At 39.3% G+C, this 14,698-nt stretch overlaps 2 protein-coding genes across 2 annotated transcripts; both read left to right on the top strand.

Annotated features, from left to right (window-relative positions):
• The first annotated feature begins 1,319 nt into the window (after nt 1-1,319).
• Nucleotides 1,320-2,058, top strand: LOC103707108 (protein GLUTAMINE DUMPER 5). The gene has a single exon (XM_008791477.3). The coding sequence runs from the start codon at nt 1,396-1,398 to the stop codon at nt 1,867-1,869; it is 474 nt and encodes a 157-aa protein (XP_008789699.2). The 5' UTR covers nt 1,320-1,395; the 3' UTR covers nt 1,870-2,058.
• A 7,290-nt stretch (nt 2,059-9,348) lies between these two features.
• Nucleotides 9,349-14,074, top strand: LOC103707134 (probable receptor-like serine/threonine-protein kinase At5g57670). Its single transcript, XM_008791510.4, has 11 exons — nt 9,349-9,859; nt 10,007-10,116; nt 10,208-10,326; nt 10,535-10,656; nt 10,734-11,147; nt 11,477-11,731; nt 11,808-11,965; nt 12,072-12,151; nt 12,411-12,546; nt 12,679-12,828; nt 13,392-14,074. Exons 1-11 carry the CDS (start codon nt 9,715-9,717, stop codon nt 13,512-13,514), a joined length of 1,812 nt encoding a protein of 603 aa, XP_008789732.2. The 5' UTR covers nt 9,349-9,714; the 3' UTR covers nt 13,515-14,074.
• Nucleotides 14,075-14,698: the final 624 nt, after the last annotated feature.

Below are 14,698 nucleotides of genomic sequence, written 5' to 3'. Positions count from 1 at the left end.
AGAGAGACCCCACGGACTCTTTCTTCACTAAATCATTCGGTCGCTCTCGGCTCTCCTCTAGTGCTGCTCTCACTATACCTCGAGAAGGCATATTAGAATCGCGTGGGTCCCTCTAATGGATAAGTTTACAGCTACCAACATCCAATTACATTTTTCCGCATCCAAAAAGATTCATCACCTTGATAGGTAGCAATCAAATAAAACATGCTTCTCAAAAGCAGAGAATAAAAAGGAATATATGTTTTGGTTAATAAAATTTCTAATGATATCGCTTTACTTCTTAAATTATTAGATCTAACTCTGATGACAATAACTAGAATCCCTTTCATATTTTGTCATACTAAAACTTAACTATGAGATGGTGCAGTAGAGTTGATAAATAATAAATGGTTTAGTTTTATTTCTATGAAATAGTGGCTTTGATATGGGATTCACTTTTGCATTTCAGGTCTAAAAAAGCTCGTTGCCATATGGAATGGCTTAAAGTATACCTCAGACCATGGGCTAGTGTTGGGATCGAAGATGATTGTTTTTTTGTAGTCACTTAGTTTCACCATCAAAATTTTCATGCCATGTCCAAATTAATGTTGATTTTAGTTTTGTCATCATAGTTTTTATGTCATGCCCAAATTTCTTTTGATCTCTTAGTTTGCGTATTCCTTTAGATGCATGTCTTACACCTATCACCTATCCAAAAGGAACTAGCTTGCTGATTGGCTTTCTTTTTGTATTATCGATTATATTGTGGTTGAGTTTCACCTTAATCTTCTCTTTCTGCAATTTCTATCAAATTTAGGTGACCGAAGGTGCCGATGCTATAATTAATATGTTCAAATCAAATTGATATGAGATGTACATATGCACTATATTGGTCCTTGTCTATCTTTATCACATCCATCTATGTTGGTTAATTGTTCTAAGTTTAGTGCCTAATCATACCCATATATTTAGATTTAGATTTTGTATATGCGTGGATCAAATCTTATGCATCAGAATTCACAAAAAGTAGTTAATGTTCATATCATATGCATGGACTTCAGTCATATTAAATTTGCATCCGACATTATGGCAAATTTATCATCATTTATAAAATAAAAATAATGATAAAGTAAAAGCTTATTTTTTATCATCAAATATACCATTTTTTTTTCAAAATTGAAGCTTAAAAGGTTAATGTTTATAAAGAAAAAAAAAGAAAAAGAAAAATCACTACCACATAACCATGGTGGGTTCATCAGTAAAACAAAGCTTTACCTCATAAATTGTAAAGCCACCTCTATAAATACCCCTCAGCCCTCCCCTTATTTTTCCATCTCCCAATCCACAATACCACGACCAAAGCTCCCCACTCCCCTCTTTTACGGTAAAAAAGAAAGAGGTCCAGAAAGAGGAAGCATGAGGCCGGGAGCCGGGTTCAACGTGAACGGAGAGGCGGCGTTGGCAGCGCCGCCACCTTCGTCGTCGGTGCCTCACTCGGCGTGGCACTCTCCGGTGCCGTACCTCTTCGGGGGACTGGCGGCGATGCTGGGCCTCATCGCCTTCGCCCTCTTCATCCTTGCCTGCTCCTACTGGAAGCTCTCCGGCTACTTCGAGGGCGGAGACGGCGATACTGAGAATCGGGGCGCTGGTGGGAAGCCCGGTGCCGACCCAGTCGCCAAACCGCCGGAGAGCTTCGAGCCGCGGATCGTGGTCATCATGGCTGGTAAGCCCACCTTTCTCGCCACGCCCATTTCCAGCCGCGCCGCCTCCTACGGCGACCAACCTGTTGACACCGCCGAGAGCGAGAACGTTGAGAACGGGAAGAAGCCGGGAAGCGCGGCAAACGCACCATCCGTTGAGCCGAATCAGACCCCAGAGGGAGGAGAGTGAGCAGAACCACCAAGGTCAAGGCCATGGCCAGAATCAAGAGCACTGAAATATACCTCTTCTTTTTCTCTTTTTTTTCCTCCTTTATTAGAGTTTGCTTTTTTTTTTTTTCTCAAAAAAAAAAGAAACATTTTGACTCGGTGTTGTGAATATTTGAGCTGGACTGGAATGGAGAAAGATTTGTTCCCACAATTTCTCTGTCTTTTTTTTTAGTTTTCTATTCACATAATCTCAGACTTCTAGATTGCCAGAATCTATTAAAATTTGCAGAACTCGGAACTGATTTAGACGAATGAGCCAAAGACGGCGGCACATTTCCGCCATTTGCCGTGCGTTTTCCCTTCTTTCGACAAAGACCAATTTCACCCATTCCATGCATCGTTAATTTGCTCCATTGTTTTCTGCATGTAGCAACCCATGGCTCCAGACATTTCTCTCTGGCTTTATTTTCTTTTTTAGCTTTCAGCAATCGCTTGAACCTAGAAATAAATAGAAGTTTACTTTAAAAGCACGAGAAAAACAAACAAAGAAACGGAAAGGCGGACATCTTAAAAACTTCTTTCCTTCTGGGCGCCTGCGGTTTTGCTGCTGAGGAAACCTTGGGGGAGGGGAAGGTAATCTGGATAGGCGGAAAGTTGAAACGGAGTTAATGCGCGCCACGCGGCGAGTTTTCGTTGGATGGAAGGGGGCAGGTGGAGACCAGCCGGAGGTTTCGATGCGGGAGGGGGGGACGCGGCGAGGCGAGAGCGCGAACCGGCAGATGACGGCGTCAAAATCAAACTCTTGCGGACTGCCGCCTGTGCGGTTTTTGGGTGTTACTGTTGACGAGAAATCGGTGTCAGGGACGCGTCAGGTTCATTGCGCGAGGGCGGTTCCAGAAGCATCCTTGACCGGCGAATTGACCCACTTGTCCCGTCTAATCTCTTTTTACCCGGGGCGTGCCCTTACTTTTATTTTATCCCCGTTGAGCGTCGTAATTTCCTCTGCTCCATTGGATATATGAGTAAAATAAATTTTATCGAACTCATGAAGGATATAAGATAGATAAAAAAAATTATTAAAAATCCACCCCAAACTTATAACTTCATAATTTTTTAAAATAAAAAATAATTTATATGTTAAAAAATATTAATTTTTATAATTTTATCTGATCTATCCTGCTCTATTTAATTCTACCAGCCCTGCCCTATTCATGTTTGATCTATTGTCGTTCCTTATACGGTTATGTGATGGGCATGCATTTTTAGTTTTAAGATGATTGCAATTTTTAAAAAAAATAGAAGTAGAATAGTATTTTAAATAGGGTATCAATGTTGGAAAAATATGATATTTTATTTTTTTCCCTAAAAATAAAGGAAGGTTGTGGAAGTTGGATAGGAAGCACACAATATGTTCTTTTTCTACTTTGATGAATGATATGTGAGATGATTATTAAAGTCCCTTGAAGATTCATTGCATGGAAAGACTTCTAAAGATTTCCTATTATATACAGTAAGATTATCTTTAAATAACCATAGAGCTTTTTCTTTTGGCCCATGCCAAGAATCTTATGAGTCATCAAGCTGCTTGTACTGAAAACAGGAGACGGACATGAAGATGTATGATGTCAAATAAAAAATCTGATTAATTTACATATATATAATTTTATAATATTTTTAACCTAGATGATAGGTATTATTCGGCAAGGTAATATGTGCTCTTTAATTCTAACGCAAGTTTCTGGTGGAACTAGTGCAAGTTATAAAAACTATCGCAAAAAAATAAAAAGAAGAATCATAAAATGGATGGCAGGGCATGTACACAATATTTTTTTGAGATAAAGCATGCAGAAGATTGTGACATTGAGAGTTTTGGAATTACTTTTCTATTTATGGTGAAAAAAATTAATAAAATCGTCTTAATATATTTCATAGCTTCTTATTTTAAAAATAGCAATAACCTTTATCGTTTTAAATTCAAGTAAATCATAAATTTCATAGTATAACTATTTTTATAGGTCTTACAAGTTCTGCATCTTTTTTTTGGAGCACCTGCAATTTAGAGAGAGAGAGAGACCTACCTATACTATAATTATTCAGGTTCAGATTTTTGAATATGCACCATTGAATAAGCAACTCTAAAAGTTTTGATTACTACCGTAAAGTCTTGCATAACTCCCAATTTACATGGTCAATCACGGCTCAAAAATGATTGTACTAGTGTTTCCCTGCATCTTCGGTTGTATGAAATTTTGGAAACTGAGATAGGTAGTAGTTTGGAGCTAATTGAAGAAAGATAATTTCGATTTGTAAGTATTCATTGCTAGTTTCATGGATTTAGATAATAATTGAGGGTTAAACTTAATCTCCAATCAATAGAAAGAATACATGCTGCCCCAATTAAGGAGCAATAGAAAAGTTATAATGCAATAGATTCAAGATTTTTTAACAATTGTTTTCTGTTTTATAAAGCAATTCTAATGTCGTAAAGAATTGGAGGTCAGCATTATTTCCTGGCAATTTTTGCTCTACTCTCAATTTTTTTCAGCCATAGGAGGATGAAGGTAACCATGCTAAGGGTCAATACCGATATTTTGGCAGAAGTCTGTGGATCATTTTATAAATCTCTCATGTTCTTTAGCGAGCACAGGTGCGTGCATACGTCCTGTCTTCTTTGAAAGTCCTGTCTCTGTTGTACCAAAAAAAAAAAAAAAACGTCCTGTCTCTTTCGAGGCCGTAGGCCCTCCCAACTGGCGGCATAAATGGGCCAGGCCCAGGCATTCGTGAGTTACCAATCTCAACTACCTCGGAAAATTTTTAAATTAAAGCTTGAAAAATAAAATATTTGGCTCCAAAGCTTACAAACTTAATATTATATATATATATAATTTATTTATAATATATATTTAATTTAATGTTTTAAATATAAATTATGTTATATTTTATTTAAATTATATTTTTAATTATGATCAAGATTTGAATTTGAGCCCAAATCGATTTTAAATATTATTTATTTTTTTATCAAGTCGAGCTTAAATTTAGATATTAAACTTCGATCGATCTTGAGTAAAATTTTAAGCTTAAATATTTTAAATTAAATCAAACTCGGGCTTTTTGCTTTTTGACTTAGCTTAATTGCTCCCTTAGCTCAAAACCTTCCCTCAAGTGCAATGCTACAACACATAACCATAGCTCCAAACAGCTGGCGTACGGGCTGGGTGATGGACCACCAATTCCTTGTGCAACGCTGTATACCCGGCGATGCAGGGAATCTGTTCGCTAACATCCTCTTCTTATTTTTTTTTTTTTGGCCTACTGGCATTTTTCTTTTCAGCATGCCTTCTTTTGAATCATAAATCTAAGTTAAAGAACAATTTAAACATGGAGTGATGGCTGCCGCCCTCGGCGTCACTGGGTCGCCCTCTTTGTTGTTCGGCATTCCAAAAATTTTTTCGAGACATCTACAGGAAACATTTTTTTTTCTTTGTACTTTTTATTTTTTCGTGATTTGGCAGGATCTATTTATGTTAGAGCTATATAAATTGCCGTTTTTATAAATAAATAAAAAAAGAAAAAAAAGAAGAAGAAGAAGGGGAGGATGGGGTGAAGATAGACAGAACGAGTACGGGGAGGACTTCATGACCGTGGATTAGAACAGTGATGTTGATGTGGATTTCGAAGACTATGATGCTGGTGATGATACGAGAGAGGAGGGAAGTTTTGGAAATGAGGGCAACGTTTATCGCAATGTGTACGGGGTTAGGACGAAAATGGTGCTTGGTTGATGCATGAGATGTGGGCGGGTGGTGAGTGAACGTAATCCTTCTGGGCAAATATATCTTCGGTGGTTAATGGGCTTGTAATTGTTCATGCCGGAGCTCTAAGATTTTAGGTGTTCGACTGTAATTTTGATGCGTGTACTAGATTTTGTGGGAGCAGCCATAGTTGCGAGGTCTGTTTTGGTAAATATGGTGAAGGGGACTAACAAATTGTGATACGTTTTCCAAGATTCTTCTTCTTGTTTATTTTTCTTGTGCCGATGAAGGAACTGCCAGTGATTTATTTATTATTAGGTGCGCTGCATGGTGTTTTTCCTCTTTTATAACTGCAGGATTATTACATTTATGACACATTTGGCTTGCGAAAGTAGGAGGAACAAAGTGTGGTCAACGTAAAAATTTTAAAAAAATTAAAAAATAGATGAAAAAGTAGCATCCTTGTAGAAATAAGATTTACTACGTCAGTTTCCTCTGAGTTGGTCAAGAACATCTGGGACTTCCCTCATGCTACTACAGCACCCAGGATAGCCTATGTCTCTTGGGAGCCCCCATCTCCAGGCCATCTCGAAGTGAACTTAAATGGTACTGTATTTGATGATGGGGACAGAGTAGATATTGGCTTTGTGATGCGGAGCCATGACTCTAGATTGATAGTTGCCGTGGGGTGGAGTATCGCCGACTTATTAGTGGTCGGGGCAAAGCTCAGGGCGGCATGAGAAGGCATCTCCTATATGAGGGGGGTGTTGGGGGCGGAGTGCATTCTTCTCAAGGGGGACTCCGCGATGGTGATTGATTGGATTCAGGAGAAGGAGAGAAGGGAGGATGGTAATCCCCTGCTTCGCGATCTTCGACGGATGGTGGAGGGCTGCAGTATCTTTCAGACTGTGCACGCGTACCGAGAGGCAAACGGGGCCGCCGCCTATATTGCCCAGCACTCAGGAGAGGCCCATTGGACAGACCAGGAGGTTGTTCCCTTAGTTTTGAGTCATTATCTTTTTTTTGATTCTACTGGTTACATCCACGTCAGAGTAGCGTGCGCAATCGTTGTAAAAAAAGAAATACGATTTCCATCTTTTATAAAAAAAATTATAAGTAACATAGGAAAGTTACTTTCCCACTGGTTAAAAATTAACCAAAATTCATGAATAATATTTTTTTATTAGAAATATAATAAAAATTTCATACAACTTTTTTTTAAAAAAAAATCCAGCAAAACATAAGACACTCTGAAATATGCCTCTTTTCCATTATTAACCATACTACAACTATATTCACAGGCATCATATTGTCAAGAACTAGCTTATCAAAAAAAAAAAAATTCGGTGAGAAAATTTTTTTCTCGTGAACCAAACAAGTTCTTAGATAGTGGGCTGCTGCATTGATCCTCGCGGCTTGATTTGGTGTAGCTTAGGCACGCAAGCCTTGTTTGGATGGCGGCAAGAGTCATTCGCCTGTAACTCAAGGGTCCGGTGAGGCGAAGAAAGGCGAGGAGTCTAGTTTAGAAAGAAGAATATTGGGAGCCAATGAATTTATAATCCCTAAATTTTAAAGATAACGTAAATAACCTTTTAATTGGAACGTATTATCCCAAAAAATTAGGACAATCTGCTATAAAACTTTCTACCATTGCATGAACTCCCCAATCTCTCTGGTTCACTGCCTCAGCTTTGCCACCAGCAGTTCAACTTATCGGCGGATAACGTGAGCCCAACAACCAAACAGGACTGTAAACTTGCCATGGCACTATGATCAATGGAATACTTCGAAGTACTTCAGATACGAAGGAAATTATAATTTACCATCCGGTGCCAATGGTTACACGAGGCTAAAGGTGATCTATCTATTAATAATTCATTGGGCCGAGACCAGCCCAGCTCACCTCAACTGCTGTTACTCACATGATGGGCCACCCGTTTGCACGTATTGGGCCTCGTGCCACTAGGTGGTGGATAAAATAAGGTTCATGTTAGGGATGACGACCTGAACGAAGCTAGAACGTTGTATTTTTACAGTCTCTTTATGATATTTCCAGTCTATTTGTTTTTTTTTTCATTTTAATAAAAATAAACAAGCATGAAAGTAGAACGGTGCAAAGAATAATTCATTTTGTTCTTGCACGTGCTAACCTAGAAAATAGGTTGCGAATAAGTTCAGACTGTCTTTTTTTCTTTTTGGTACAATATTGGGGGGAGGAACCCACCCACGTAGCAGCCTCTACTGGGCCCCTTTTTTATCAGAAAATATTCGAGTTTCCGTGTGCCTTTCCCGACCCGTGGGTTGCCCCATGCAGACTTTGTCATTAACTTGGTAGCTCTACCTACACTCTTGCGTCAATAAGAATATCATCTTTTTATTTAGTACATCGACACTACATGCGACAATCTTGCTTTCAATGCCTGCAAATTTCTCGTGCAATCAAGAAGGATGACGAGAGATGGTAGCTAATTTGCATTTGATTGCGTATTATGTTAAGGTATGGTCACCAATTCATGCCATTTCTTAGTCCGTAACCATTTAATTGGGTGATGACATTATATATAGTCCGAGATCCCAAAGAATTATACATTATAAGGGCAAGCAGACCAGGAGGGGAATCAAATGCCAGGAGAAAGAATTTGGTGACATATCTTCTCCTTATAAAAATTGCACTTGTGGCTAAGAAGAGATGTATTATGGGCATGACCTGTCCTAAACTGACCTTTACGTGGTCAGGCTCTGGGTCAAGGGCTTTTCATGTTGGTCGATTTTGGGGTCCAAGCTTTTGACCCGGACGCTCGAAAAGACTGGGCAGAGATTTTGTTGATTATGTTAGCTCCAATCGCTTAAAGGTTATAATGGAAACTGCTTCCACGCAGAGAGTGCCCTAGCTCCGTGGTTGGTAGAGGGTCCATTTTTAGACTTTAGGAAGTGTTTAATAAGTATTTGACAGGGCAAAATCTAATTTCTAATTGGTGGAAAAGTAGTTTTCCAATGTTCCTAATAGATTTTTCTTTTTTATAAAACATGAAATTTTATTTTCATGAAAATATTACTTTTTCATCTTTTTCTTTTTAAAGCTTCAACCAAATAAAAAGTCTTTTTATTATTTTACTGGCCAAATTTGTTTCTCGTTTTGTGAACCAAATGAGTTTTTTGAGTTTTATGATTTTTTTTCTAAATTATGCAACTCATTAAGAATTCCACGTACGAGCAAAAGGACAAAAAAAAGAACAAAAAAGGCTAATCTATTTATATTCTATCAAAGAAAAAAAATGAATTAAAACACCTCCAAAAGTCCTGCAGGTAAGATATATCTTTTCTAGTGAAAGAGAAATTTACTAATCAAAGATATGTCAAAGAGCTTCCCGAACATCATGATGCCCGTATCTACATTTTTTTTGTGCTCGAAGATGTGAATTTGCAGTACCTCATTGGGGCCTTCATCAGTCCTGGCCTACTTCAATCAAGCAAAGTTCCATTACAATGAAAAATATCAATATCCACTAAGCTCCTAATATATATGTAGTCGTCCCATCAACCACTTTAGAACCTATTGCTGGGCCCAAAAACAAACCGACCAGGAGGAAATCTTTCTCTCCAATCTTTCTATTCCCTACCTTTTTGCATCCCTCCTGCCACGTCAGTGATACAAATCCATAAAATACCAGAGCTCTCTCATTTCCATGGAGAAGTGGCATCCTTGCACAGTTAAAGGCTAATCAGTGGCTTATAGACCTTGCCATCACGTCCCCTGCCCACATGCTTTGGCTTCAACAGCAAGTTAAAATCAATCTCCAAGTCTTTGCTTCCACCCCAAACCACTCACCAACCAACGCATTATATTGTGTAGGCCAATGCAGGAATGAGAAGACCATCACTCCCTCCATCTACTAAACAAACAAACTCATACGCTGTTCCTCCTCCTCCACTCTTACTCTGTTATGCTTCTTAAGCAAGGCAGTTTGAATGACGGCAAGTTGTGGTCTCCACTGCCCACCTCCTCACATCTCCATCCATGCAATCCTCTGCTCTACAAATTTCAAACTTCATAGCGACATTGTGTCCCTCGTTCGGTCATAGGAAAGCAACAGCTCTACTTCTCTGCTCCGCAGATGGATTCCACAGAGGAGTGCGCTCTTTCCGATAAAATACTAGTTGGTATTTCACTTGATGGACGGGCCAGCAACGAGCTTCTTTCATGGGCTATTGGAAATGCAGCTCATCCAAATGACACCATCGTCGCCTTGCATGTTCTCGGTCGGTTTAAATCGATATATCCTGCCAACTCTATTAGTTGTTTTGTGTTTAAGATGCCTGCATCTATGAACATTGTGACAGTGAGAATGCTTGCTAGATTATTAGAGCACTGATTCTTATGCCATTTTACATTGATGGTTGTAACAGTTGGGAAAGGAGAGAAGAAAATTAGCTCTGACAAGACTACATTTCGCCAAGCAAAAGCTTTCGTAATTTCCTTGCTTGGAGAGTTCACCGATATCTGCCAAATTAAGCAGGTTAACTGTTGGAAGATTTATCGCTCATTAGGTTATGCTGTGGGATTCGGTGAAATTTGTTGTAAAACGACTTCCTTTTTCTTTTTTTTAGGTGAAGTTGGAGGCAAAAGTCAGAAGCAGCTCGAGCATTGGAAGGGGCCTTACTGATGAGGCAGCATTAATAGACGCCAACTTTCTTCTTGTTGGTGGCTCAAGGAATTCATCTCAAAGGTGAGGCTGCTGCCACCTACACCTAGATTAGGTGGTTTCATTCTTCTCATTCCACATATTTTCTAATGGATAAATTATGATTCAAGTTATCAAGTAGAGTGCTAACTTCCTCTTTTTTATGACCTTTTTTTTGTGCATTAGTTTCTTCGTTTGTTAAATATATATATATATATATATGTCTCAAAGATTTGCTTCAATTATGCCTTAGAAATTCATTTGAAATCACGAAGTATTGCTTCAAGTATGCTCCTAAAGGCTGCTCGGTTATTGCCGTTGGAAAACAAGGTCTGCCTCAAAATGACACCGATTTGGGGTCCCTAACATGTGAAGGTATGAGTACTCTGATTTTCTGAATCATGTTCAATGTTTTCCAAAATCAGAATCTGAATTTTGTCAATCCACCGCAGGAAACCGATCATTGAGCTCTACTTGGAATACCAAAAACATCCATGTTGGTAAGGCCCTGTCACCTCTGCAGAAGTTTTTTGGGTCAAATCCCAAGAAAGAAAAGAGGCATTCATCCTGTGAAAGTATCTGCGAGAAGAACTCACCGAGAGCTGTTCTGGATGGACCTGAGGGAGAGAACCATGCTCGAGAGGAGTGCTTGAGTCCATCTAGTAATGAAAATAGCAGTCGCAGTCACACGAACATTTGGAGGCGCCTGTCTTTTGTCAAGCTATTGTTTCCTTTCTTTCGTTCAACAGAAGAATTGGTTGGAAAGGAGACTGATGTGTGTTCAACCGAGGCTGAAGACCAAAAGCCTTCTTGGAGATGCTTTAGCTATGAAGAGATTTCCCGTGCTACAAATAACTTCCATCCTGGTATGAAGATCACCAACTTTCTGCCAGCATTCATAATTTTTACTTGTGTATCATTCTACATTACGTTCTTTTCTTCTTTCCCTTCAGGACTTTTCTAATTTACGCTATTTTCACCATAGAGATACAAGTATTTAGCATCCTATGCCTTTTCTTTCTTTTTTTTAAATCCCATCTCAATATATCAAACAATAGAAATATAGTTCTACTGTGCTTGAATTGTATACATTTTTGAACCAATTTGAATCTACATCTCTAGCCATCTCCTACTGAATATTGCATCAATTATTACAGTGTTTTTCATATTTTATTAATTAATTTTTGGAAATCAGACAATATGGTCGGTAGAGGAGGATATGCAGAAGTATTCAAAGGAAACCTCCATGACGGCCAAAGTGTGGCGGTGAAGAGATTAGCTAAAGGCAACACCAGTGAGAAAAAAGAGAAAGAATTCCTCACGGAAATAGGCATTATTGGGCATGTGTGCCACCCAAACGCTGCCTTCCTGATAGGCTGCTGCATTGAGAATGGACTTCATTTGATCTTTTATTTCTCTCCTAATGGAAGCTTGGCGTCAGCTTTGCATGGTGAGGATTCACCCATTCTCTCTTTCCATTGCTCTTCAAAGTCAACGTAAACCTAGATTCTGCATCATGTTTTCAGGTAAAGATGGCAAGTTTCTCGATTGGTCAGTGAGATATAAGATAGCCATAGGGATTGCTAGAGGCCTGCACTACCTTCACAACTGCTGCAGGCGCCGAATTATTCACCGTGATATAAAGGCTTCCAATGTTCTTCTTGGGCCAGACTTTGAACCCCAGGTGAAGGACCTCCTAGTTTAGTCTGAATTAGAATTAGCAGGGTGTGCATGTATACATATATATATATGTTATGTTTCTTGGCTTGATCAGGAGTTTCTTCTTCCAGATTTCAGATTTTGGACTGGCAAAATGGCTTCCAAAGCAATGGACTCATCACTATATCATCCCAATAGAAGGCACTTTTGGGTAAATAATTAGTAACTTTTACATTGAAGAAGTTTATGAGATACAGAATGGAAAAGCTATAATGACTGATTGAAACATCAAAGACAACTACTTCAAACAAGTAAACCTCAAACAATGAGCAGTGACATCGTTAAATCGATATCTCAAGCCTTCTATAAATCCATTAATCTGACAATGAGCTTAGTCAATGTAACACAGAGCAGTAAAATGGATCTATAGAGCATTTTAAAATTGAACCATGTTTCTGAAACGCAAGCAGGTATTTGGCGCCAGAGTACTTCATGCATGGGATTGTTGATGAGAAGACTGACGTTTTTGCCTTTGGGGTTCTGTTATTGGAGATTGTTACTGGCAGGAGGCCTGTGGACTCATCGAAGCCGAGCCTGCTCCTTTGGGTCAGTGAGATATATATATATATATATATATATATATATATATATATATATATATATATAAAACTTGTCCAGTCTTACTGTTGTTCTAAGTCAATTGGTTGCCGTCTTGCTGATAAATTCAATTTTGTACAGGCCAAGCCACTTATAGAGTCTGGGAAAATAGCTGAACTAGCTGACCCAAAGCTTGAAGGTAAATATGATATGGGTCAGTTGCAGAGATTAGTGCTTACTGCCTCCTGTTGCGTGAGACAGACATCTATCTGGCGTCCATCCATGAGTGAGGTAAATCACATGTTTCTTGAAAATTCTGTAATTGATCACTTAGAAACAAAGCTCAGAAGAGTTGTGTCTTACTGCCTTCTTTTCCTATAAACACCCCTTCCTCCCAGTGGTAAGATATCTTATAGGCCTTAGTACTCAATTAGAATATAGAACATAATAGGCACTGTTTATTTGTTTACGACGAGAAAATCGCCTACTTTAAGTGTAAAGCGAAGTTATCTTCAGCAACAATATTTCACTTATTGTTATCATCATACTGGTTTAAATTTTCCTTAACTAATAGCACTTAATGCTGAAGCTACAATTCAGCAGAAGTGTGGAATCCTGAAATATCAGATTAGTAGAGTAAATGTCGTTTGTTTGAAAAATAAAACAGCTACTTAATTTTTTTTTATGAATATATTAAATCCCATCGCATGGCAACCATGGGGCCTCAGGCTGGTTTACTTGTGGAAGTGCACTCTTTAAGACGCGACATACACAAGTATTAAGATTCATCTCGATTCACAGCTACAGATCGTTTTCAAGGATATCAAGAACTTAGATCTGAGAATTGCATTCAGGTACTGCAGCTCCTTCCAGACAGCGATGACCTGAAAGTGGCACAGAGCTGGAGCGTGCCTGAAAGCCAGATTGATGAGATGGATGATTGGAGTTTGGATACAGACTGCTATTATCGCCACTAGCCATCTGTTCGTAAATTGATGGCTGGCCTGGAGTTGGTTTTTTGGGTTTTTTTTTTTTTTTTTTTTGCAGTTGTTTAGAAATTACTAAGATTGACTTGTAACTACGTGGTGAACTTGTTTGGTGTTTCTAAATTATGGTGATACGCATGCCTGTCAAAAGTTTTTATTTCCATCTGTTTCAATGCCATGTGTTATGATTTCGCGACAAAAAAGGTTTCCATCTGCTACCCTTGGCTGGAGTAAAGTAAGATATCAACCCGTGAAGTGAAATGCAGATCCATCATCCCTGGCAAATTTCGAAGGTGGCTAAAGACCATGTAATGAGGAACAACTTTGGTGCCATCAATTTTCTGAAAAAGAATTTGTGCTATCAAAGAAGCCAACCAAAGACTCTTGGACATATAATCGATTAAAGGAATAAAAGCTGTATCCATTAATTAGCACAAAGATATGCATCAAAGCCAACTGGCCCAAGTTTAAAGATGCTCCAACTTTATGTCATACCATCCGATCCAAAACAGTGAGTAGAGAAAGGAGCAACGTTTGTGACACTGTGGGCACGTCATGGAGAAAAGCTAGAAAGAGAGAATGGAAAGAGAAAAGGTGCAAAGAAAAAGCAGCTTTTTAAAATGATAGAAAGGTTGAATGTTTCTCATGCATCCAGTATCCCTCACTGCCTTTGCAATAAAGGCACCAGAAACCGCATCCAACACACTGTCCGGAGATCTGTTTCCTATGCGAGACTCGATTATCTGGAGAGGGACTTGGACGTTTGAGGCGACGTTTGGAGAGGGATTGGGAGACCTACGCAGTTGACTCTCGGGGGCTGTCGGGAGGCATTCTGGTCCTCTGGCGGCGAGGAGTGGCGACAATTGATGCTTTCCACAATTGCCCTCAACAGGTAGTCATGATAGTTTCAGAACCGGGAGCAGCTCCGTGGGTACTGTGTGGTGTGTATGCGAGTACGGATCACAGAGTTCGGAGAGTCCTTTGGCAGGAGATCACCAACATCACCACTCAGGGTGTTCCGGTAGTGGTGGTTGGTGACTTCAATTGTATCCAGGGTGAGGATGAGAAGCGGGGGGGTGCAGCCTTTGCAGATAGGCTGGACAGGAGGGAGTTTCGCGATTTTATATTGCGGAACGGCCTGGTAGACCTAGGTTTTTCCGGACAAAAGTTTACCT

The sequence above is a fragment of the Phoenix dactylifera genome, chromosome 7 (assembly GCF_009389715.1).
Source record: "Phoenix dactylifera cultivar Barhee BC4 chromosome 7, palm_55x_up_171113_PBpolish2nd_filt_p, whole genome shotgun sequence".
NCBI classification, from domain to species: Eukaryota; Viridiplantae; Streptophyta; class Magnoliopsida; order Arecales; family Arecaceae; genus Phoenix; species Phoenix dactylifera.
This window is presented reverse-complemented; position numbering and strand designations above follow the sequence as displayed.

Excerpts from the sequence above, each read along its gene's own strand:
- LOC103707108 (XM_008791477.3), top strand. The coding sequence starts at position 1,396 with ATGAGGCCGGGAGCCGGGTTCAACGTGAACGGAGAGGCGGCGTTGGCA.
- LOC103707134 (XM_008791510.4), top strand. The coding sequence starts at position 9,715 with ATGGATTCCACAGAGGAGTGCGCTCTTTCCGATAAAATACTAGTTGGT. Across the intron at positions 10,657-10,733 it reads GGGGTCCCTAACATGTGAAG|GAAACCGATCATTGAGCTCT; the intron begins GTATGAGTACTC and ends AATCCACCGCAG. Across the intron at positions 12,547-12,678 it reads AGCCGAGCCTGCTCCTTTGG|GCCAAGCCACTTATAGAGTC; the intron begins GTCAGTGAGATA and ends AATTTTGTACAG.